Raw genomic sequence first — 25,070 nt, 5'->3', positions numbered from 1 at the left:
CATTTATTTATTTAATTCATTTAATTTGCTTATTTAATTATTTATTTATTGAGAATAACAACTTTGTTTCCGGGCTGTACCAGCTCTGTTGCTATAGTAACTGTGTCTGGTGTGACAAAGCTCATGTGGTTTCTCTACGAGGCAAAATTGGCGGAGGAGAGCTCATGCATGAGGGTTCAACACCCACATTTGCATACTGTAAGACACTAAGGATGTAGGTATCCCTCTACTATTGTTTGGCTGAAAAAGGAGCTGAAAAGAAGGTGTTTTTTGTCACTGGAAGACCAAAAGCATGACACATGCAGTGTTTGGATTTCATCAAAGAGATGGGTGGTATTCGTTCTATAGGTCTGACCTGGACTGGACACCTCTAAACAACTTTATGTGGTATTATTCATTCATCCTTTCATTCCCTCTGAAGAACTGAAGCAATACAACCAATATTGGTGGCTCTGCTATTCAAACAGACAAATCTAACTCCCAGAACCGAGCCTGCCAAGCGGAAAATCCCCAACATATTATACAGTGTGGTGACGGTTAGGGAAGATACAATTGATTTTAGTTTCCAGGGTCAAATTGGGTAAATAGGATAATGTCCCTAGCATCCATCTCATTGAGCTGGAATGTTCCTCCTAATTAACAAAGCAAAAGCCTGTTGACTTTTACTGCCAGCGCCTCGACCCACAACTCTCAAACACTGGCTACTACTGCAGACAGATAATTAGTGTAATTAAATTTGATTAGTGGACAGCAGATGAACTCTAGTACACCTGAGAGAATCTGACCATTGTCCTTTACAGCTTATCTGCCAGGAATGCTCGTCTTCATTGGAAATCTACGGGCTACTTTTATGCCCAAATTCTGACCTGCGTAATGACTGAAGTGCGTTGTAAGCCTCCTGTAAGCAATTATGTGAGACGAGAGGAAGAGAGAGGACAGAGGGAGAAGAGAAACGATAGAGAGGGATGCACCGCTGGGAACAGCACACACACACGTCTTGGAAAACAGCAAGCTTCCCTTTGACTCTTTTTGAACTCAGTCAAAATTTCAGATGATTAATTCACAGAGTCTGAAGCAAAATGACTGCTATTATCACTGCGGCGGATCTGTGGGAAATTCATTAAAAGTAATGGATGTTCAAATCTCAGGGATATGCCAGGATAGAAATGTCTGATACATCTGAGCTAATGTAAATGCATGAACACACATTTCCAGCTTTATAGTTTATATCAGACTGGGTTTTTATTTGAAGTGAACTTGAACATGTTATCTCCCTGTTAAGTCAAGAGGACAGAAGCCTAAATGACTCACAAACAAACCTTTTTTTTCCCCATTTACTTTTAAGAGCAATATTACATTAAGAGTGTGTGTGTGTGTGTGTGTGTGTGTGTGTGTGTGTGTGTGCGTGTGAGTGAGCGAGTAAGTGGCTGTGAGCCGAAGCAGCTCGTAACGTGGTCCTTCCAACAATACAATGATGGCAACATTATCCCATCCCCCAAAACAACGCACAGCAGTGCTGCTCTACACTCAGGCTGCAACCCACTCATTCTAAAGATATCACATGTAGACCAGCTCCACAGTGCTTACACACACACACACATACACACACACACACACACACACACACACACACACACACACACACACACACACACACACTTATATATTTATAATCATCTACCCTTGATGGGTAGACATGAAATGTTTTTTTTTTCAAAGCATCCCTTCTCATAGATACATCCTCTAATTGTCTCAAAGACAGACTCTTTGCTCTTTGATCCAGATGTTAAAGCAACAATTTCCCCTCCATCTCAGTTATCGCTTCAGTCAGATTAGGCCTTCGCAGCTCTGATGCAACATAATAAAAAAGCACTAGAACAAGCTGAAAATATGCACTTGTGGGATTGGGAGCTAATCAGACACTCACAGTCAGATAACGAGCATCTAGATCCACCTTCTTCTCCAGCTCAGAGAGCAGCTCGTTGTGGAAGGATTTCAACTAGGGAGGAAGCAGAAAAGCAGTTTAATGAAATGCTAATGATTGTTACTGCAGTGACAAAATCATTAATGGATGCTGAAAGTGGATACAGAGGTCAAAGGCTTTAAGTTGAACACAACAGAGAAATAAGTTATTAAAATACAAGAGTTGTGCTCATTTACTCAGTTACTTCAATGTTTTACCAAGCCTGTGAAGCTTCTCTCAGCTTGCAAATCATTATAATGGACAGAGATTGGGTTATTTGACAGTATATTTAGTCACTGAATTGAAAACTGCCTAAAAAAAAAAGACTACCTACTCTGCTGACATTTATTTCTATACCAACGATTAATATCAACTGTCATTTTTCCTTAATTTAGCTTTAATCGGTTTGGGGTATTTTATTCCCTTGGGTGATTTTCATAGATCTTTGAAATATATTGTACACGCAAGAGGTTACTTTTTATTCTTTATTTGAATGATGTAGACTGTTAATGAACAGAATCCCAGCACACTTAAATATGATATCTCATAAATAAAAAATGGATTTGGGGAGAGAAAAAAAAAAATCATTTGAATTCAGCTCACATTGGCTGAGGGAGGACTGTGATTTTGCTCCTAATTTCTAACATTTGTAAGATGAAGTATTACATACATATTAACAATGTCGGCATAGAGACAGATATATATATATAAAAATAATATGAACCAATCTCTTTAAGTGCAGCTGGATTGTGGGTGCCTAAGTGAACCTGCTCTAGCTGCAGGGCATCCACATGATGAGCACCTATGCTCAGGTCTTCATCTATACCGAAACTCACACACTAATGAGTGTGTACAACTCGCTACACAAATGCATATTACCCACAGTGCCATACTGTTCAATTAACCCACCCAACTTCCCCAGCCACCTCCTGTGTTAGCAGTTTGGATTTATATGAGCTCAGCATGTCTGTTCATTTAATATGAGTTCATGTTCATTTAATTATCATGTATTCCTTGCACTGCCCACAGGGACAAATATGTGTCACGACAGGACAAATTTGTTTTGGAGCATCATGGAGCAGAGCCACACTGGCAAACCGAAATGTATTACGGCTGCAATAACTTGTTGTCGTGTCTAAACTGTTGTGAAAATATTACATTACAAGACCTTTCACACAGCCAGAGTTTTATAGAGAGTTGCTGCAGTGTTGAGCGAAAAAAACCCTTTGAGCTCAGAATACAAACCATCTCCTCGAGCTGCACTTGTATCTGTCTGTGGACCTCAGCCATCTGGAACAGAACATCCCCTGCACAGAGAGAAAGAGGGAGACAGGGAGAAAACACATGAAAAAAAAAACACTCAACAGCACAAGCATCTGTAGAGCAGAAAAGCAGAGAGGAGCAAGGTAGGAAACTAGAGAAAGAAAGGGAAGAAACAGGAAAGGCAAGAAAGAGAGAGAGAGACTGAGAGACCCCCAGCGTGCAAAGCTCATGCAGTGACACAAGACATACAAACATACGGGACAAGTGACTTGTAACTGGGACAACGAAAGGACATGATCAGAGTTTGTTCTTTGATACAAAAAAAAAAAACAGAAAATAAAAAAATAACAAGTGATGTACAAAAAATTAAATTCTGGTTCTTCAAGCGTATAGGTATTGATGTCTTGTGGAGATCAGACATATTGCTTTTCTTTCTTTGATTAATTTTTATCATCAGGCAATGTCATTTATAGAACAAAAAAAAAAAAAAGAAAACCTCAAAGAAAGATTAAAGTCTCCACACAAAAAGGAAAAACAAAACAAAAAAGGGAAGAAAAATAAGGAGGGACATGCAGCTAGTGAGAATGTTTCATTTTCATATACCTACAGGCTGCCTCTTCTGAATATGCAGTGCATTGTCAAAAAAAGGAACACAAAGAGCTACATTGAGCGAAGGACACATATACATAGAGAGACCTGGTGAAAAGACAGTGTGAGATCTGCATGTACAGAAAAATGAGACACACATACAGTTCCCTGAAGGTCCAAAGCCCCTTAGCTTTGGCTCCATGGTTTATTTACTTGTTGAAAAATCAGCTAGTACTAATAGTGGATTTATATTGACTTACATCAGTTATTCAGGAAGCTTCCATTAAATTTAAATAAGTGTATATTGAACATAGTATTCGTGAGCACTTCAATGAGTAGAGGAGCTCAGTAAGTGAAGTGATGGAAATGTCAATACCGTTGTGACAGGTCATATTTTAGTATCATTTAAGAACATTGAAAGAGATTTTTAATAATTATTTAATAGCATCTATTCAGTTGTGGCAAATAACAAGAAGTATGGACCACTGTCAATGACCTTTTTGGAAGTAAAATCACAACTCATGCTGAAGTGGTTACGGCGCAAACTTTAGTCTCCACCAAAGGGCTTTGGAGTGGTCTTCGATTCAACAGACAGCACATACAATGCAAAGTGCTCCAGACAGACGACACTGAAGTGACCGTAAGTTGGCTTTAACAGCTCCACGAATATATATAAAAACAGTCAAATAAACATGTGACACTCTGGTAGTGAAGTCTGCAGAATCCATAAGCACTACCTAAACCTTTAATACAATGTACAATGTACCTTTAATACAATTACAATGTAGTTTTAAGCAGATATATCATTTCAAAGTGTTTATTAATGTATAATATTTGTCATTATGACTTATATTAATATCTATTTTCTATCATTACAACTGCGTTTTACTGTATTGTCATTCATTACCTGTTTATACATCAGGCTCCTCTTACTGTAATGTACTGTACTGGAACTGGCAAAGACATTAATAGACTCTTATGTGCTTACAACTACATTATAGTGTCCTGTAATGTGTATTATATGTTAGTAATAAATGCTAATTTCCTGCTGGGGATAAATAAAGTGTTGATCTAAAGAGGCGGATTCACAGTAAAGAGTCAGACAGTTAGACGAGCAACATGCTGCACAATCATGGACCTCTATGGTTTGACTTTAAGCACAGGATAAATAATGACCTACTAATTAGAAACGATCTCGTTGACCTGTTCAACATCAGAAATCACTGACACTACATTGTACACTCAAGACACCCAGGCCTTTTGCCCAGAATGGAACCTGGCTACTGATCCTGTGCCTGCCGAAAGCAGAGAAGCAGGCCAAAGCAACCTGTCAGTTCCCAGCAGGCCTGCTAAGCAGCTTACAGATACTCATCCCTGATCACGGCCCTTCAAGGCTTAGAAACTCTGGCATTCTGTTGGCGGCTTCAACTAGCTGGATCAATTAACAAATGAGCAGCCATCACCGTACTGCGCGCACACAAACATGCATGCACCCGAACACTGACTCACACACATCAAGCAAACTGGCAGTAGGACTGGGCGTTTGCACGAAGCCAGAAAGGTAAAGAATGAATGAATCTGTGAGAGATCTCATCTTGTCATCCGCAGTTTCATTACTGCACAATGCCCGGTGCCAAAGCATAAGCACGGAAAAAAAAAAAAAAAAAAAAAAAAAATCACACTTTGGAGATGCAAATTGTTGCCATGGCAACTCGATATCATATAACACAACAACAGTAACAGAAAATTGGACTGAAACCTTGAGGGGCAGCTAACAGCAGAGAATTCAATCAAAAATCAATAACGAGGCATAATGTGGAAAATTTGAATGTGTTGTGTAACATTATTGTTTCGTACAGAAAATATTTGGTAGGCATGACACAACCTGTGAGACTTAGTGTAATAGCTGCCAGCCTGACGAGGATATCCGCATACCAGCTAAGAGCGACATGACAGACGGGTTGATATCCACAGTGACAAGCGCATAGAGTGTTGACACAAAGATACACAATCACACGCACACACACACACACACACGCAGTAAATAAAACCTAAAAAGACTTGTCATTATTGTATCGAGATTTCCAGCCTTGCTTCAACCCCGCCTGCATCCATGGCTGAGAGAAAACAATGGTTCCTTTGTGGAGAGGTGAGCTCGGGTTGATCTGCACCTGCAGCTCGGCAACAAGCAGCCACATGTCTGCTGGCTTAAACCACTGAGTCAGAGAAGGAAGCCTGGACACAGGACTTAGGTGCACATGAACAGACTGTCCTCCCCTGAAATATGACATCAGCTCGTGTAGCTGTATTGACTGCTTGTGTAACAGAAGTGATGATACACCCACAGAGGTAGAGAAAAAGAAGAAGAAAAAAAAAAAACACAGAATAACAGAATGTGGGCTATGGAGCAGAGAGAAAAAAAAAGTGGAAGTTTGCAGTGTCGAACAGAGAGAACAAGAGAGACAGAGGGAGGGAGGCAGAGAGGAATGGAGGTGGATGGAGAGACACTGAATCACTGGTGAAGGTCAAGCAGGATTCACTACGGGTTGTCATGGAAGCAGGATAATGCTAGGGTCGTTGCCATGGGAGAAGTTGCAAGATGAGGGGCAGCGGCAGCAAAGTGTTGTGTTACAAAACACTGTTCAAAAGATCTCCACCCTTACTATCAGCTATCATTACATCAGCATGTACGCTTGCCTGGGGAGGAAAGTGGAGTGAGTCCCACTTGGGGAGTCTGGGTATAGTACTTCTGTGTGTGTGTGTGTGTGTGTGTGTGTGTGTGTGTGTGTATGTGACTAAACAGTACAGTGATGTTAATAACTGCCTACCCAGCAGGCTAAGTCACGAGGGAAACAAGCAAGTGGGCAAGTATAATGGGGCTGCGGTATAATGTGCGAGACGCAGATAATAGCTGAGAGTCTGGGTGGCCGCCGCGCGTGTGTGTACATTTATGTGTACACATGTGTGAGCGCACTCCCTGTGAAACCACAACACAGTCGATCTGGAAGTGAGGGCATCTTATGCTTACAGTTCATCCATCCCATGCTGTCACACACACACACACACACACTGCACAGTTTTGTGAACTGGATGAAAGCCTCTCATAGGAGAAAACTATTGATAAGTCTATGACATGTTACTAAAAGTGGAAGCTCAGCCATCACAGCTGTTCTAGACTATCCCAATATAAGTTTGTCCAGCAATGGTGTCATGCATTTAGGCCATAATGAAGGCTTAACGGGAGAAATGTAAGACTGTCTAAGAGAAGTGGGCCACGGTGCAGTAGCAAAATAATCTAGATGTTTATTCTAAGAAGGTCGCAGGTAGATTGTCATGCATTGTCTGCTGGATAAAACTAAATCCAAACCATCTGGTAACAGTAAGCCAAAATCATGGCCTCTTTTTTTTTAAGCTGTTACTCCACAAGCCTCAACCACAAACCACATTTTATAACAGCAGTGCTGGAACATAACTATGTGGTTTTCAGTGCGTAGTCTTAGATAAAAGAGTATTTCTGTCAGTGTTATAATATATACTTTAACATCTTGCCATTGTAACAAAGATAGCATAATAGTTATTTTAATAAAAGTTTATCTCGAGCTCAACAAAAACATATCCCATGATTCTTAGCCACAGAATGGAGGTCGAAGCCTCTTGGGAGCTGAAGCTTGTGAATGCTAACAAGATTATGAAAAGTTTATACTCGGCAACAGGTCACAATAAATTACATTAAACTCTACTATCTAGTAGAAGTTATCCAAATAGCAAACACAGCAACAGAAAAATTGTTTTGGAGTAATTATGAAATTATGAAATATGTCTTAACCTGCTGCATGTTGCTGATTGGTCCAGAACATTTGCCAATGTTTCTGAGCTCATCAAAAGACGTCTTAGTCTCGGGAGGTGAGCACCCCATAATATTATTCTTCATGACAACCAGAACCAGAGGATTTATGTGACGTCTGTCATGAAATAGAAACTTATCACATCGCCTGATTAAAACAAGATATTATGGCACAGTCATGGGTTAACAACTTAACAGAAACATGCACAAGGCTGCAAAATGAATTGTGGGATATGACTTGAACTCTCATAAAGTATGCGTGTCCCTTGAGAAAACTTTATGCAGCACAAAAACCTTTTGATAACTTATCGGCTTTTCTTGTCGCTGAAAGCACAAGTGACACATTTTTAAGCACTTTGATTGACTTGACAAACTTTGGAGAAACAAAGAGGGAGAAAAGAAAGTCAAACATTGGCGAGACAAGTTAAAAAGATGGCGGGATTAAAGTTAACAGTTAATCTGACTGTGACATCCATATTATGGCGTGTGCATGTTTGTGACAAGTTGAGTGTGGAATCCTTTAAATCTGAATTAGATCTGGGATGTTTTGTCTCTCTGCTCTTTGCGACAGATTTTGCTCTGGGGCAAATTAGACAGACAAAGGGAAAGAGTGACAGCAAGGGAGGCAAGAAGTAGAGTGATCGAGAAAATCCCTAGAGGATGCAGCAATAACAAGCGATATACTTCAATGTAAGCGAAAAGAAACTGTCGTTTAAGTCTAAACAATAGCGCTGTTTTCTCCAAGGCTGTGTGCGGCAGAGCCTTTTACACTTGAGTTGAGTGGCAGTAAGAAAAAAGCAGAGTCATGCAGCTACCTGTTGAGGTATGGAGATTCAAGGAGGGGCTGAGGGAATAATCAAACTAAGCTCTTTGACTGTGTGTGTGTGTGTTATTTGATCCATCCATTTAGCCCAGAGAAACCAGGGTCAATATGGGTCTCCAACCTTCTTCAACTCTGAACGTAGCGCATACAGTATTCAGGGGAGGGGAAACAATGGTGCACTTATTACTTTAACCAATTTCAGAGTGGTAAAAGGATAAAAAGTTCAGGATCAAAATAAAGCAATATTTCCGCTGCTACCAACTAGTTCAGGGTGAGTTTTGATTGACTTTCAAATACTTCAGGGACTCTTGCATAATCATGACAGAAAACATCTACAACCCACACACAGACAAAATGCAGATTTGAAAACATCATAATACCATAAGAGCCTAAATGTGGATGTACTGGTTTAATCACACTTTACCATCAGCACGTTACTGACTGTGGTGATTTGCAATGTGAGCACAACCTGTGCAGAAAGTAAATGCATCAGTTATTCTCACAAGTGTGTACTGAACTGTAACTGTGTGTGCTTATCTAAAAAGGAAACACAGAGAAAAAAGAGAGAGCTGTCTGTGCAGTTATGTCCATATCTATCCCAGCTGTATCCAAGCTCACCTTCAGCACATGTCAGTGCCACGAACAAATGAAGGGCAATGTGAATGTGTGTAGATGGAGAGTGTGGGGGCCACTGGCTTCCCGTCATGCAGTGCGTGTTCTCAGAAATAGAGCAGGAGAAGGCAGGGACCCCTGGGATGGTGGCACAGAGCTAAGAAAAGAGCTCCTCTGCTCTCATTTAAACAGGGACAGGTGCTGGAGGAGGAGAGAGGTAGGCCAGACTAAAGGCAGAGAGACAGAGAGGGGAAACAGAAGAGGGAGAAGGCTGCGCGTATACAGTATGTGTACTCTGTGCTCATTCAAATACAGCATGTCAGAGTTAACACTTCATCCACCACTGCTAACGTCTGCTCTTATCAATAGACTTTTTCCACGTGGCCTTTTACACAGCATCCATTTACCTGCAGAAATATAATGCCTATGTCCCCAATCCATTAACCTAAAGAAGACAATTATGCTGCATCAGTTTGCAGTCTCGTTTTCCCTTTTTCTCCTCAGGTAATTACCGGGAGAGCTACAAGGTTTTTTTGTTTTTTCTACCCAGCAGCAACCTAAGCAATCCTCTACTTGACTACAGTTTAATATGACCCCTTTTTTCTTTTTTTTCCTCTGATGCATGTAATTTCCCAAAAGACACACCTTTGTGCTGAATCATACATGTGTGTTATTAAAATGTAGCAATTAGCAAGGTTTCAGAAGTCGATAAGAGGGGAGAACATTTGATTTCCTCTGGCTGGGGAGCCTGAACTGTAAGCACTTCACATTCCTGTTCAGGTTTCTTGGAAACAGATTAATCAGCCAAATGGCCCGAGAGGGAATTTATTTTTAATTGTTAACCAGAAGAAAGGATGAAGTAAAAGCCACAGCAAGTATAAAATACAGTACAATATGTCTGTACTCTATGCATGCAGTAGAATTAGGCTAGTACTCAGTTTGTAGTCTGACTTTCACACTAATCCATAACTTCCAACAGTGAAACACTATCCATGTAGGACAGTATAGTGGAACACGCCCAGACAAGCACAGAGGAGCTCTCAACCCTACTTTACCCGAGGACACTAAAAGCATAGGCTGACCATACTTGCAAGTTGTAAACAGGCACATTGCCAGAAACCTGTTTCCTTCAGTATCTAGTACATACTATAACCTCTTTACTATTCTGTCTCTGTATTAAATTGAAGTTGGACAAAAAGTATTATAAGCATAAAATTGGGTCTACAGACTTTAAGTCGGTTGGTCTGTCTTTAAAAACATAGACAATTATTTTTTTTAAATTCAAAATCCACAGTAAGCAAACAAGCCTCGCCTTGAACTCTAGTGGTAAGTCCAGCAGACCCCTTACATAACACACCACCCAATCTATTTAACTGAGGTTTTCTTGTCTTTACACAAAATTGAAGAAAAAAACGTGAGTCATGCAAAAAACAATTTGAGAAGAAACGCCAGGAAGCATTTTGGATTCAAAACTATAAATGCACACTAAAAAACACAGACTTAACAATCGACGGCAATACTGTGTTAATTTTACCCAGTGGGGTCTTTTGGCCCACTGTTATTTTTAGATTACAATTGGGTTACTGGATCAAAACAACGCTACTTAAGTGGTTTTCTACCCATTGGTACTGGGAAAAAATAACCCAGTATTCAGTTCTATATTTACCCCACAATGGGTCAGCTTTTACTACTTTTTAGTGTGTGCACGACCCTTGGCCGATATTGTTAATCACAACTTTCTTACAATAACAACCACATAGTTTGGGATAGTCTGTGTAGGCAGTGTTTGAAATTAAAAGGAGCAGTGTGTAGGATTTAGTGGCATCTTGCAATGTAGTTTGCGGATTGCAACCCTCTCCACTCGCCCTCCAGTCCTAAGCATGAAAGAGAAACCACAGTGGCCCTATTTAGGGCAAGTATATAGTTTGCCCAGAGGCATGTGCATCTGCAGATATAAACAGCTCAGAAAACAAAAACATAATTTCTTATTTTCAGGTGATTATACACAAATGAAAACATATTCCATTTATACTGTATTCGGTAAATAGAGGTCTCTAAATCTGATACACTGGACCTTTCAAACTAATTATGTAAGTTTGAAGTTGTTTTTTTTGTGGAAAGTAATCTTTGAAACTTGAAACCTGATTAACTGCAGTTTTCAGTTAAAACAAAGATAAAGTGCTCTGCTGTAGGAACGATGACAAATCCAAAAAAACACTTGGAATTGAATTGAAACCTGTAAATTCTCTATTTAGCTTTGGGTCTCATTGTAAATAACAAGCCTTTTAGTTCAGAGGAATATAAACACAATGAGCAAGCTGGCTGGTTTGAGCTTGTCGTAAATATGTCCGGCACGACGGACTCTGTAGTTCCTGTATTTCCCTAGAACGCTTGGAAAGCCACAAATGTCACTGAGGTAATAAGTGCTCACTCCTCCTTCATGAAGAGGGATACAAGAAGAGGAGGATTGCAGAAACAGAGGGAGAGATGGGAAAAAGACCGAGAGGGAGGGCAGGTGTGTGTGTTAGTATGTGTGTATGTGTGTGTGTGTGTGTGTGTGTGCATGCATGTGTGTGTGGGTGGCAAAGTGACAGGCGATGATTAGCCCAACCAGAGGAGGATATGTGGGAGGGAGTGTGTGGGAGTAGTGGGGCTGGCGAGTGAGAGAGAGAGACTCTGTCTCTTTAGGCGGAGATATACACAAGTGGATTAAAGGAGCACTCATACTATATGAACACATAGATTTATGCATAGAAACTGCACACAACCGTGTAAGTATAAAAAGCATGAACACATGCATACACACAACAGTGGGTTCCTGTGGGAACGTGTTCAAAAAGGCGTAGTGCATGTTGATTTGTTGATAATGAAAACAGCAACAGAGGGCATTATTTCACAAGGTAATTTCAATCCTTGTTTTAAGCACAATGTTTATGTGAGTGTGTGTGTGAGAGAGAGTGAAAGACAGGAGGGAAAAAGGGAGGAGGGAGGAAGAAAGACATGGAGAGCAGCTGCCGACTCTTAGGTGTGTAGGTGGGACCATTTGCAGCCCGTCTCTCACTGAGCCTCTGTGGAATTAACCGGCTTTAAAAGGATGCAACAAGAGCTCAAACTCATACACACACACACACACACACGCACACGCACACGCACACGCACACGCACACGCACACGCACACACACACACACACACACACGTAAAAGCATGAGCATGCGCAGATACAGAGAGGTCATAGAAAAAAAAATAGAAAAAAAAAAACAATCAGCCAATCAACTGTTCAAACAAATAACACAAGAATGAGAATTAATTACACGATGCCAACCGTTCGTGACGTGATTGATTACGAGAGTGAAGAAAAGACGCATGTGGTGTTTCACGCAGTTACTAAACATGATGCTTTTTAAGCGGGATATTGCACTCATGTCCATCTCTATCAGTAAATAAGGGCAGAAATGTCAAACCTGGACAACATAATTACATCTGTACGGAGTTAAAATGGGACAAACGAGCAAGCAACAATTATCACGACTAAGTGTGATGGCATAAGAAACCCTAAATAAACCTTCAGCCTTAATATCCCCTTAGAGGGGATATTCTCCATCAATACAGAGATTAGAAGCAAGTCAAAATTGACACACACAGAGGTACCGTGGGAAAAATTCTCTTTTTTTTTGCATGGCAACATCTTATTTAGATAAGATGAATCACAAAAAGGAGATTTAAATGCTCTTGAAATAAGTTAGCATCCATATTCTATGTGTTGCCAACTGTAGCACATGGTCGTTATCTATTCAGCTAAACTCTAGTACTCCCTTTTCCTCTGAATCTATTTCCTGTGATCCTCCTGCAGACAAACAGGAAACTCTGAGCTAACCCCATGCACTGCCCTGGTTTGACAAGAGGTCAGGGCGCTGGCACCGACCTCATGGGTGGGGGATGCCAAAAAGTCACAAGCAGGTGGCTGGAAACACAACACCGAACCATCCCTTGGGAACACAGTGGCATGGAGGGCAGCGTTGGGTGTAGCTGGTACATTGTGCCGGAGACAGACAATGAATAAAAAGGGGGCTAATATGTTTAGGTACATCACAAGCTTACAGCTGCACAGAGGGATTCAGTCTTTGACTGTTTTTGTCTGTGTTCATCAAGCTGCACCAGATATAAAGAGGGAAGATGACCAGGAGAATGAGTCATTTCAAACATGAAGTGCCTTACAGATCTTCCTCCAGGCAGTGTCTTTGAAAATGGAGGCAGTTTTCAGTTACGTCATTCATACTTGAGCAGTGAGAATATTGATATACTTTCTCACACGCATACTATATATGCAAATTTTTTACTTGGTGAATATGTGTAACAACAAGGGGTCCAGCATTTTCTCTTAAAATAATATAGGATCCACACTGTGTGCTGCAAGCTATCAATCACATATAGGTTGCTCTCTTTTCATGATAAGTTCAGCTGAAGATGTCTGGCTTGGAAGAGCCCAGTACTGTAAGTGAAACTCAACACGGAGATACTGCCGTAAACTTTGGAATCAGTGGGAAACCTGACAGAAGCTGAAGGACAGACAGATCGAGGGAGAGAGAGAGTGAGAGAGGGCCGCTTTCTGAATAAAACATCCTGAGAGTACTTTCATGTCAGTCCCTGTTGGCTGGGCTGGCGGAAACCTAAACTGGATCTCAACTCTACCGCAACAAAGGCCCCGTCAAATCAACAGCTACTTCAACGCAGATCAAGCAGTCGAAAGCACAATCAGTGCGAAGGGAATCTCTTCAAACAGGAGCTGATTTCCCATGGGGTAGTGACAGCAAATACAGACACACTCAGAGACAGCGATCACCTAGGAAACTACTCACTGAGAGAGGACCAGGTGTTGGTTCACCAATTGACCATTATGTTTGAAACAGGAACACACACACACACGAAACTGACATGACACACATCACATACAGTGAAACATTTCTGACAAGTTGTACACTGATACCCATCAGATAGGCAAACTCCAACCACTCGTATAAAAAAATAAAAAAGACTTCTCTAAAATCAATCTTCAGCTCGGAGGAAAACATGCTCCCATCATCTATGCTGTTGTAAATAAATGATTATCAGCTCCCACCTCGCTCTGCTGATAGTACCGCATTCATTATTGTTGCCCAATTCTATCTCTGATGACATCCCCTCTCACAAAAAGGAGGCTCATGAATTGAAAAAGTTATTTCCTCTAGGACACAATGTAACAAAAAAAATTAAAAGCTTTGGGACCAAAATGATTCAGTAAAAATTCTAATTAAAAAAACAGGTCCTGTATCAACCCACACACTTCTCTCCAAATGCTTCTTCTGCACAGGAAGCTGATGTTTGATGATGTGTGCAAGTACGTAAATGTTTAACTGTTTTGTGCTCGCTGAAGGCCAGTGTCGCCAAGGCCGAGAAAGAAAAGGAAACAGGAGTCATCAGGTGTATGTTAGTCACTTACCCAAATCTTTGGATCCTTGACTTTCACTCGCCAGTTCACCCATTCTGACTAGAGCATCAAAGTAGCCTTTGGCGGCAAATGTCACATCTAGAGATAAAAAGAAGCAAGAGCAAAAAGAAAGCAGGAGGGGTTATTAAGTTAATTAAGTTGCAGCCAGTCAGTTCCATTAATTTGGAAAAGTATCAATACTGACAAAACACTCCACAACAGGTAAAAGTCCTGCATATTACTTTAAGCAGCAGTGTGTATGATTTCATGGCATCTAGCAGTGTAGTTGCAGATTGCAGACCCCTCAACTCACCCTCTCCCTCCGTCAACACGAAACTGAGGTAGCTGCGGAGTGCTCAAAAAACACGAAAGGGCCAGTGTTTAGTTTGAAAGTTTTAGGCTACTGTAGAAACATAACACCCGCAGCGCCTCTAGACATTAAAGGTTCATTCTAAGGTGGAAAAAAACAAAAACATAATGATTCTTATTTTCAGGTGATTATACACTAATGAACACTATTGTACACTATTATTTCCATTTCTGCCATATTCTGTAAATACAGCTCCCTAAATCTTACACACTGGACCTTTAAGTATCATCAGCAACATTTAGTGCAAAGCAAACAAAGCAAAAGTACCCTGCTATAAAATAGTCCCTAGTCAGTATTATACTATTATGTATGATTATCATGGATTAATATTGCTGCTGTATTGCATTGTATATGTTGCTTTTTATTGCTGTAGATGTTTAAGGTTGAGCTAATTTGGCTCATTTCTATACTGGGTAGTTTAATCTACAGCGTCATATTCTATAAGATTATCATATGTTTGGAGTTACTGTCCTGTGGATCTCTATCTATCACTTATCATGAGAAAACCGCCCTGCTTTCAGCTTTGTCATGATGATGCATTTCTGGATAATCCCAAGGGTTTATCTTAAGAAGTATGAGAGTTTACACAACCTATAATGGTACACTTAATCCCTCAGAAATATTTAAAATCACCAAATTAGGAGATATCTGTTCTTCAGCACTGATGTTGCTAGAAAGGAAGGAGATGAAAATCTGTAAAAGTAACTAAAGCCATCAGACAAAAAAAATTGCCTCAGTATAAAGTTGCATGAAAAAAAAAAGTACAAGTGCCTCGAATTTGTACTTGAGCAAATGTAATTGTATGTTCCACCAATGGTTACAGAGCAGCGTGTCTACTCATTTGGAACTATTGGAACTAAACTATTATACAGCTTAGCTTCTTGTAAACAAAGTCATCAGCAGTCTGGCCAATGACGCTGAAACGTTTGCACTCTTTGTACTGTGGCTCTGCTTTCCCTCAGATGCTTTTCAAGTTATGATTCACAGCTTCTCGCCATCAGAAATTAAGGTTGCTACGTAATTACTCAACAATCATCTTGTTGGCATTCTGCGCGCTTGATTGCAAAGAGGAAATTATTTTCTGTCAGATAATCTGCGTTCGATGGTGAAGCAGAAAAAAAAGTGTTTTTTTCCGTCATGTTTTGTTTCTGGCTTTGTGCTCTAATGAGAACGAGAGATCGTTCATTATCACCCCATGCATGTGAGCATACATGTTTTTAGCAGTTTGTCTGTTACTATATCTGTGATAAATACCACAGATCTGTTTAATGTTGTATTGTAGATTGTCCTGAGTCCATTTCTGGAGGCATTCCTGAGCTCCTTCAGATCTGTGACCAAATGGACCACTACAATTCAATATTTGCCAGCCAAGAAAATAACAATGTCATGCTGTTAACCACATGCTGTTAACCATTATGGTCGTTTCCTTCTTCCACTCCATTTCATCTTTTTTGTCAATATGTCTGAACACAGACACTGTTGATTACCTGATGAATTATAGTTCATACACCTGTATAGACATGGCTTCAACCTGCTGGGGTGCAACACTGGTGTGCTGTATTGTGGCTGACACTGGAGTGAAAAATACATTTCTCCCTCTGGCATGCAACTCTGCGTGCCTTTCTAATCTAATGCGGTTACCTAACTGCTGAAATGTTTTTTCACTAACATACAAGAGAGTTCAAGGGCTACTAAACACACAGATGTTCTGCGTCTTGTATACACAAAAACAATTACAGAGGTTAATCCTAATCAGCAGCCATATCTCCTCTCCTGTCCCATTGTCTAAATAAAGATCACGAGTGCTCCCAGTTGCTCGGATCAATATCCACCTCAGTCCCTATTTTTCCAGCTGCTGCTGTGCTGGCCAACAAAGGTCACACAGGGCAGAGTCAGCTTCCAGTGATTTCTGCCCGCCTGCCTGCCACACAACCTGCCAATCAACCCATCGCCGTTGAATAATGGCTGCTGCTTTTGGATGTGAATTCAACAGTGGTCCAGGTGACAGATGGGCCCTGTGCCTGCAGACAGCTGCCAGGTGAGAGACACATTTACAACAATAGCCTGGCAGGGGCAGGCTAATTCCAGCAGACAGATGTAGCTCTGCGATAGAGGAAGTTTCCCAGGCTGGAAGCCTCACAGCTCTGCTCTGAGCATGAGGGACATATGCAAACGCTAATCCCAATTACAGCTGAGTCAAAGGCAGAAGATGGCATGTGTTTCCTCCTTTCTCTCTTGCTGGGGGGAACACCTGAGAACCCGAGAGCAAAGACCCCTCCAAGAGCATCATGGCTGATTTCTCTTCATTATGCCAAACAGACCTCCCGCCTGCTTCGATGTGTGCGTGAGCGTGGACGTGTCTCTACATGTGAGTTTGCACGTGTGTGGAAGGGGGTTGTGCGGAAGCAACGGCAGATTTTCAAAAACCATCTCCAAGCAACAGACACTTTTTTGTCTTGCCGATACTGCAGCTGTAGCATTTCTGTGTGCAGCTCAAGGGTGGCTGAGTAGATAAGCTGGATCTATGTGAACACTTTACTTCTGTCTAATGAAATATGTGTTGAGGGGCTCACAGAGACAGACGGAGAGGATTACCGGATCTCTGATTGCAAGGCAGGCAGACAATCAGTAGGGGAGGGGCTCATCTCAGAGCTACTGATCCATCACTCATCCTTCACTCTGGAGAAGAGGAGGAAGAACCACACAGCTCTTAATCAGGACAACGATCATTTCCTACACCTACATCGCCCTCATCATGCTGTCAGGGGACTTGTATAACAAGTTCCAGGCAGTCGGAGCCACTCGGTTGTATGCATCTGTTGCTTTTACACCTACCAAAACGCTGTGAGATTTAGCGACTGACTGCTGTGTCGGAAAAAACCTGGAACATGCCCAGACCCAGATCTAGCAGGCCTACCCGTGAAGCCCTTTTGGCATTTCTGGTGTTGAATAATTTCAGTGATTGCACCATATGGGTCGGATGTGTGTCCTCCCATCCCCTGCACATCAGAGCCTCTTAGTCCCTTGGGTCGAGCCAATCCTGCAAAGTGGGTCTTTAATGGCTCAATGAGTCCCTTCCAGTCTGTCTCCTACCTACACCAAGGCGGGGATTAGGTATTGTGTGTGTGTTAGAGGAAAGAAGCACAGGCGTGGGGGGGAAGCCCCACTAATTTCTGGATTAGCTCAATTGGGGAGGGTTCTGTCTTGTATTAAGGTTTGAGGGACAGTTTGAAGACGTTTTAGCAAGTCAGGGAGTAATTCAGAAAGTGTTTATGGTGCAACAAACACATATGCGCACATTTTGCTGTGTGAATTTGACTGCTGACAGTGAGCTATCCTCACCTCTGCATCAGATTAGAGGCCTTTTGTGTTCCTATGAATACACATCCCCTACAGTATGCAAGCCCTGCCAGAGGCTGAGCACCACATGATAAGGCCTGCTGATTGCGTGAGTGGATAAATATCGTCCCCCCTTTTTTTTTTTAGCAAGACAAAAAAGAAAGATAGGTAGATAGATCAGTGGTTCTTAACCTGGGTTCGATCGAACCCTAGGGGTTCGGTGAGTCGGTCTCAGGGGTTCGGTGGAGCCTCCGCCCTGGAATTTTTTATACCATTTGTTACAACATATCTTTGTGAGCAATCGTTTTCGAGGATGCTGGACATAAAAACTAAGAAAAGGAACAGACTTTGCTGTGAAAATGACATGAGACTGGCACTTGCCAAGGTGAAGCCACGCATATCTGAACTGGTCTCTCAAAGGCAACAGCAGAAGTCACACTGAGGTAAGTTGTTGTGAGTTCATGCACTGTGTTGGTTTTGTTATTTGAACAAAGTGATGTTAATGCACGGTTCATTTTGTGCACCAGTAAAAAAAAAATCATATTTTATTTTTTACTAAAGAAGGGTTCGGTGAATGAGCATATGAAACTGGTGGAGTTCGGTACCTCCAACAAGGTTAAGAACCACTGAGATAGATATATACATGGTGAGAGACGGGTGAGAGTGCTGGCTTGGCCATGTGCCTAAACCTGCAGTGGGAAAAAAAAGCACAGAGAAAATAAATGAGAGAAAAAAAAAAGGACTTACTGGCAAGGGCCTTTTCATAGTTCTTCCCCATGGCAACAAAGTTCCGTAAGCAGGGGTTGAACTGCTCCATGATGGTCTGAAAGAGAAAACAAGAGATAGATGGGAGGTAGCAGTTTCACTTATCAACAGAGCAGGGTCAAGGGCAGAGAAGAAAGACTTCCACCTTGCTCATTCATTCTGCAGATAGCAGCCTCGCGCAGAGCAAACAGCCATCGATGGAATCTTTGGACACACTCTGCGGTTGTCTCGGATATTAATGAGGGCAGGAACGGTTTCCTCCACCCACGTCCTGCCCTCTCACAGTGAGAAATAGCCTAGGTGGAATTAGGCGGGAGAGGCTGGGGTTGATGATGTTGGCGTGTGAGACGAGTGTGAGAGGTATCCGTGGACTAAAAACAAAGTGACTGTGAAATTTGCATTGACAGGGTTACCCTAGAGCATTAGATGAAGGCTAATTATGGCTGCTAGAGAACCGAGCAGTGTAGATTCTATAGATGGACATGCTATATAATGTTGTCAAAGTCATTAGCATCTAGGTTTAAAATGACTGCTATAACATCACATTTTCATTATAAACCAAGCAGGTTTTTTGTCATTGCAGCAGTAATATGCTGCATTACTGTGGAAATACGGTATCATTCTACACCACAGGCAGAGTCGGTATAAATGCAGAGAATGCATGATGCCTGACATCTCCCACCACTATCATTTCCTCTACCTCTTCTTTCCTTCCCCCTCCTATGCTCCTCCAGGGCTTCCTCCAATTAGCTGGTCCCCAGTCAGCTAGTCAGGAACAGCTAGGGGACACAGAGACAACCACAACACTGCAGCAGCAGCAGTCCCAAACACAAACCATCAATACTGCAGGAGAATACTTAATAATCTACTTCTAGCCCGGACCCACACTGTGGCAGAATAACATGGCAAGGTGCCACCAGTGTCAACCTGAAACAACCTCGGCAGCTCCTCCTGAAAATCATATGCCTCTCATCTTCAATCATACTTTGCCTTTTGTTTTTAATGAGAGCCAAGACTTGGATAGGGCGGTAAATGTGTGCACATAATGCTATGATGTGTATCCTGTCATGAGTTCAAAGTTCAAGTGGCTTGAGTGCAGCATAACCCACCTACAGTAGAAATTCAGATGAGTCAGACATAAAATAATGATACTTTTACCAACGGTAACTATTTTACTACGCCTCTACATGAGTGTGCTTGCGCCTAATGTTGGCACAGCAAAAAAAAAATAAAAATGGACTGGATTGCAAAAAAAAAGTCACCAATTACAACTGCAAAAGTTGCAGCGTGACCCATTCTTTTTATAGGTTCTAATTTTACTTGCAATAGAAAAACATTACACAATATCCCACAGCCCAGGGTGACCAAAAATTATTCAGTTTACCATCTTATACCACAAAGAAAGGCATAAAATCCAGACTATTTTCTGTAGTCTGCTGCATTTTGTCTGTTTGAAATAGTTAAACATCACTTTGTAGCAGAAAATGTAAATGAGTAACAGTAGTAAGAAAAAAAAGACAGGTGAGGTGTTGTTCAGGTTCCTGTAGCTTATTGGCTGGCTGAATCCAGAGGTCATCATCCTCCCTGTTAAATTCCTCTGCTGCTGCTAAATGGGTCTAACCCTCAAGCAAAAAAAAGTCCACTGTGCATCAGCTCAGCAGCTCTCAGGAAGAAGCTGAGATTCTGCAGAGAAAGCTTTTCTGAAAATGCAACAGAGAGCATATTAATGCTTTACAGACTGAGTACACAAATGATTGTTTCTATTACAGAGGGCACCGTGTCAGCTTATTGTTTTAAGTGAACTTATTTCAAAGCTACATTTAAGGGACGGCATAATGAGCATCGTAACAGCAGCTTTTAAATAAGCTCCTTTCCTTAGCATGGAGCTCTGTTAGTCTAATATACTAGAAGGAAAGCAGCATAATTGGGGGAAGAATCTCGTCTTCAAAACACACTCACATAAAGAAGGTATCCCCGCTCTCTCCATCGCTGGGAAGATAAAAGACTAACTTGTCCCTCAGGACGTCGCTAAGGAAATGTTTATTCCTAAATGTTTCTTCGTTCTACTCGATTCTGACGTAAAGTGCATCTCATTGATGAGGACAGGGTCACGTGAACAAAATATCACACTTGTGCATGTGCACACACACACACACCTACATTAATACAAGGCTTTATAACAAAAAGAGTGGTGTGTTTCAAACCGGTGGGAGGATTACATAACGAAGCAAAGCCCAGTGCAGCATCATTACGGCACACTCTCCCACTGAAAGAGGTCAAAGGTAGCTGACACATGCCTGACCGCCTTTCTTACACACTCACACAGACACGCGCGCACACATTGACCCACTGCCACTGAACAAACACATTGGAAAATATATGCAGTTCTTGAATTACCATGGATATAACTATTACATAAGAGACATAAATTACATGAAGCTAAGGGGAAGTGGAGAGAAGGAAGAAAAAAAAACAGTGAGGTAGATTCTTTCTTCATCTCTTCCCATTGTTACTAAATTTGTCATCCCAGTTCTCTTGTACTACATTGTTACCCTAATTGTGGCAGCTAATTGGGAAATGGGGCCAGGAGGCACTTGAAGTTATGTGACATAAGGAGAGAGAGAGAGAGAGAGAGCAAGAGAGAAAGACAGGAAGAGAACAAGCAAGTGAATGAGTAGAAAATAGCGAGGATAGAATTAAAAAGGTATGTAATAATGTACTGAATCCCTCTTTTCCATTCAAACTCTCCTCTGTATCATCTTTCAATTAAAGAAATAATAAAATGAGAAATGGCTGAGGTTTCAGCTTTTCATTACCGGAGACCGAAAAGCTGTCCATTCTGTGGCTGCCTTCACAAGGAATGAATGAGTTCATTACTGGCACTCGGGGCAAAAAATTAAAGCAGACAATTAAAGGAGGGCAGAGAAGTGTCTCTGAAAAAAATGAATCAAATCTGTTCGACACCCATTCGTGCTGTGAGGTGAGACAGGAAAGAATATGGAGAACTCTGGCGCACAAACATAAAGGCTGCAGATAAGGGAAAATGATATGAAGAGGATTATAATGATTTCTCTGTGCGGCCTAACCAAATGAATTTCTCCTTGGCGTGGACGAACTGTCACAGGCAAATAGAGTAATGACATGCAAAGGGGATAATTTCAAAGTAACACCAGCTGATTGGAAGCAGGGGGGAATCACGCGTAATCAGATGCCAGGATGCCATCATCTGCTCCTATAGTCACCGTTGCCTCACTCCTTCTTCCTCATTCCCTCTTCTAGATGGAAACCAGCCTCAAGCCTGAAAATGTCCAGGATCAGATGAGCACCGAAGCCACCACTTACTGTATTTGTGAGGACTGCAAGGACATGTCATGCAGTGATAGGCAGCAGAAGCAGCCGAGCCTAATGATGTAATCAGGGAGGAATAAAACAGGAAGATAATGTGCAGATGGACAACTGCACAGTTTCTTTCACAGTATGAGTTTATGATGGGTCTCAATCAGCTGGAGGACAGATAAGACCTTTAGCTTAAACTAATTACTGTGCCAAGAGAAAATAGTCAGGTTGCAGCGTAATCTCCTGTCTGGTTGCTTCCACTGATTGATTTTGAACAAGGACGAACCAAGAAGAGACACGTCAGGAGCTGGGTGTCTCACCGCCTCGGCTCACAGGGGAAACTCTGTGTTGCTCAAGTTACTGTGCAGAAGCATAAAGTAACATCTAAAGAGAAAACTAATTGTGCCGTATCACCGATAAAGGATAAAGCTAGTAGAGCACCTTGTGGGGTGTTGACAAAAAAGCCCAAGAAACAGCTCTGTATTTTTTGTCCAGTTTTATAAATTTACTTTAAAATATGCAAACACATACATAAGAAATGACACTACAGTTAAATTAACAGCATATACACCTATACCGATATCTATCATAGGCCAATATCTGCCATTAAAGTTACACTGTAGTATAGATTGTAAAAATTATCACAGGAACCAATGCACAATCAAGTTAGCAATGCTTGAACACACAAATCTGATCCATGAACAACAGTGTGTATAGTGTAGACAGATTAGAAGAAATCTAATCTATCTAATCTAAATTCTATCTAAAGAAGTCTGAACTCCTTGAAGTTATTGCTGCAACACTTTGATGAAAAATCCCCCAAAACATTTAGAGACATTTCGAGTTTTATAATCTTGCAATAGACTGACTAGTATACTCTGTACAGATGTGTAGGTATGTGCATATGTGTGTGTGTGTGGGCGTGTGTGCGTGTGTGTGTGTGTGTGTGTCCACACAACCAAATCCAAACATTTCCACTCACCAGCATTACTTTGCTTGCTGCCGTTGTACCTTTCACATTTTTTAGCTGACAAATAGCAGACAGATGTCAAAGCTACCTCATGCTGCCTTCAGGGGCATGTTGTGAATATCATAATTAGAAAATAAATGCACACATAGGAACAATTTCACGATGGAAAATGTGACAGGGACAGTTAGGATTCTCTGTCAGAGAGCTTAACTCTGAATTAAATGTACCACCTCGTGTATGTATATACACAAACTTTTCTTTCCAACTTTTAAGTGTCCTGAAAAAGCAGACCATAAATGGCAGGTAGAGTATGTGTGGGTATTTGGCATTTTGTCAAAGGTCAGACTGGATAAAATGTTTATTTCTGTCCTCCTGGACTCCTTTTCTCCCAAGTGAATAAATGTTATACCACGGCTGGTCCAGCTCATTCCCAAATTGTTTATATTCTTAAACTATTCCTCCTGGTGTAATAACAGTGAATGTCAGGCTTGTATGACGACAACAGCCACTTGTAAGAGGTTACATTCCAAACAAATCTTATTACATTTCACCAGAAAAATGTCAATTTAATTTAAAAACACCATGCTCAAAAAAGTCAGTGTTTTGACTTCTTCTGTTTCCTCATGAGGGATGGTGGCAACTTTCTCAGATTTACAGATTAACATCAGTTCCATGCAGGATTGAAGTGTAGAGGTGGGATAGATAAGTAAATTCCTCAAAGAGGGGTTGGGTTTACTCCCCACAACACCCCTAGTTCCATGAAATATGTAGAGGCATATATAATAATATAGTGGTATTTTCTTGAGTAATGGAGGGGGCCACACAGCAGCAGAGGATATGGAGAACAAGGAGTCTAAATATCGCTCCAGAAATACTCTAGAAATGAAGGGAACACAGCCAGCTTCTTGCTGCAGTACAGATGAAAGGCGAGGAATCTTCTAAAGTTACACTGTCATGTGACTATTTCAGAGCAAAGTCCAGGTATCTGCTTTGAATAGACGCCATGAAGAAGTTTGTCTTTCTTGCATACCTAAAGTCTTACTAATACTGCAGTAGGCACAGCATGTGCTTTTCAGTGGAAGCCAAGGCGAACATCAAATCCAAGAATACCACGTGAATATTTGTGTCCTCTCCAAGTTGCATTGAGCAGAGCAAACTTTTCAACATCGTGAGCCGAGAGAAGACTCTGTACAGTTAGAGAACAGCTCTCGTGTTCTTCTGTTGTCAGAGTATACAGAGTATATTATCGCACATCGATTGTGTCAAACACATAGAGATCCACACTGAACACATCAAAGATGAACTCATCTTGTAACATCACAAAGTAACGGACAGTCCTTTGTTTCTTGGTGCAGCACATACAGGGACTAATGAGCATTTACTCTAATGTTATGGATACTGATATTGCTTACACCATGCAAATACATTGATAAAATATGTAAGCATTACATGCCGGATTGATAAGACCTTCAAACTGAGCAGTGCGTATGAAAGCATAATACACAGAGCCCAAAGGAATTATCCCAGTTTTCAGTTTTGTCTCCTCTGACTAAGACAAATAACTTTCCAACACTGGAGCCGACCTCTGTGATCTCTTTTCCCTGCTGGAGCAAGTAACATTAGGAGCTAGTTATAACAGCTAACTTATTAAAAAGCAGAGATCCAATTATGAGCTCTAGCCACAGAAGTGAAACTCATGACCCAGCAGAATCCAATGCCCACCGTCCAATTT

The 25,070-nt window shown here is 41.3% G+C and overlaps 1 protein-coding gene across 5 annotated transcripts in view; it reads right to left on the bottom strand.

Moving 5' to 3' along the window:
- The window catches only part of baiap2a (BAR/IMD domain containing adaptor protein 2a), a 49,190-nt gene that overhangs the window by 17,177 nt on the left and 6,943 nt on the right, over nucleotides 1-25,070 (bottom strand). For all 5 annotated transcript variants that reach the window (XM_019261108.2, XM_019261109.2, XM_019261110.2 and 2 more), the window contains exons 2-5: nucleotides 19,015-19,090; nucleotides 14,571-14,657; nucleotides 3,209-3,270; nucleotides 1,928-1,999 (exon numbers count right to left, since the gene is read on the bottom strand). In XM_019261108.2, coding sequence (XP_019116653.1) covers nucleotides 1,928-1,999; nucleotides 3,209-3,270; nucleotides 14,571-14,657; nucleotides 19,015-19,090 — 297 coding nt within the window. The remainder of the gene's footprint in view (nucleotides 1-1,927; nucleotides 2,000-3,208; nucleotides 3,271-14,570; nucleotides 14,658-19,014; nucleotides 19,091-25,070) is intronic.

Source organism: Larimichthys crocea, chromosome XII (assembly GCF_000972845.2).
Source record: "Larimichthys crocea isolate SSNF chromosome XII, L_crocea_2.0, whole genome shotgun sequence".
Taxonomy (NCBI): domain Eukaryota; kingdom Metazoa; phylum Chordata; class Actinopteri; family Sciaenidae; genus Larimichthys; species Larimichthys crocea.
This window is presented reverse-complemented; position numbering and strand designations above follow the sequence as displayed.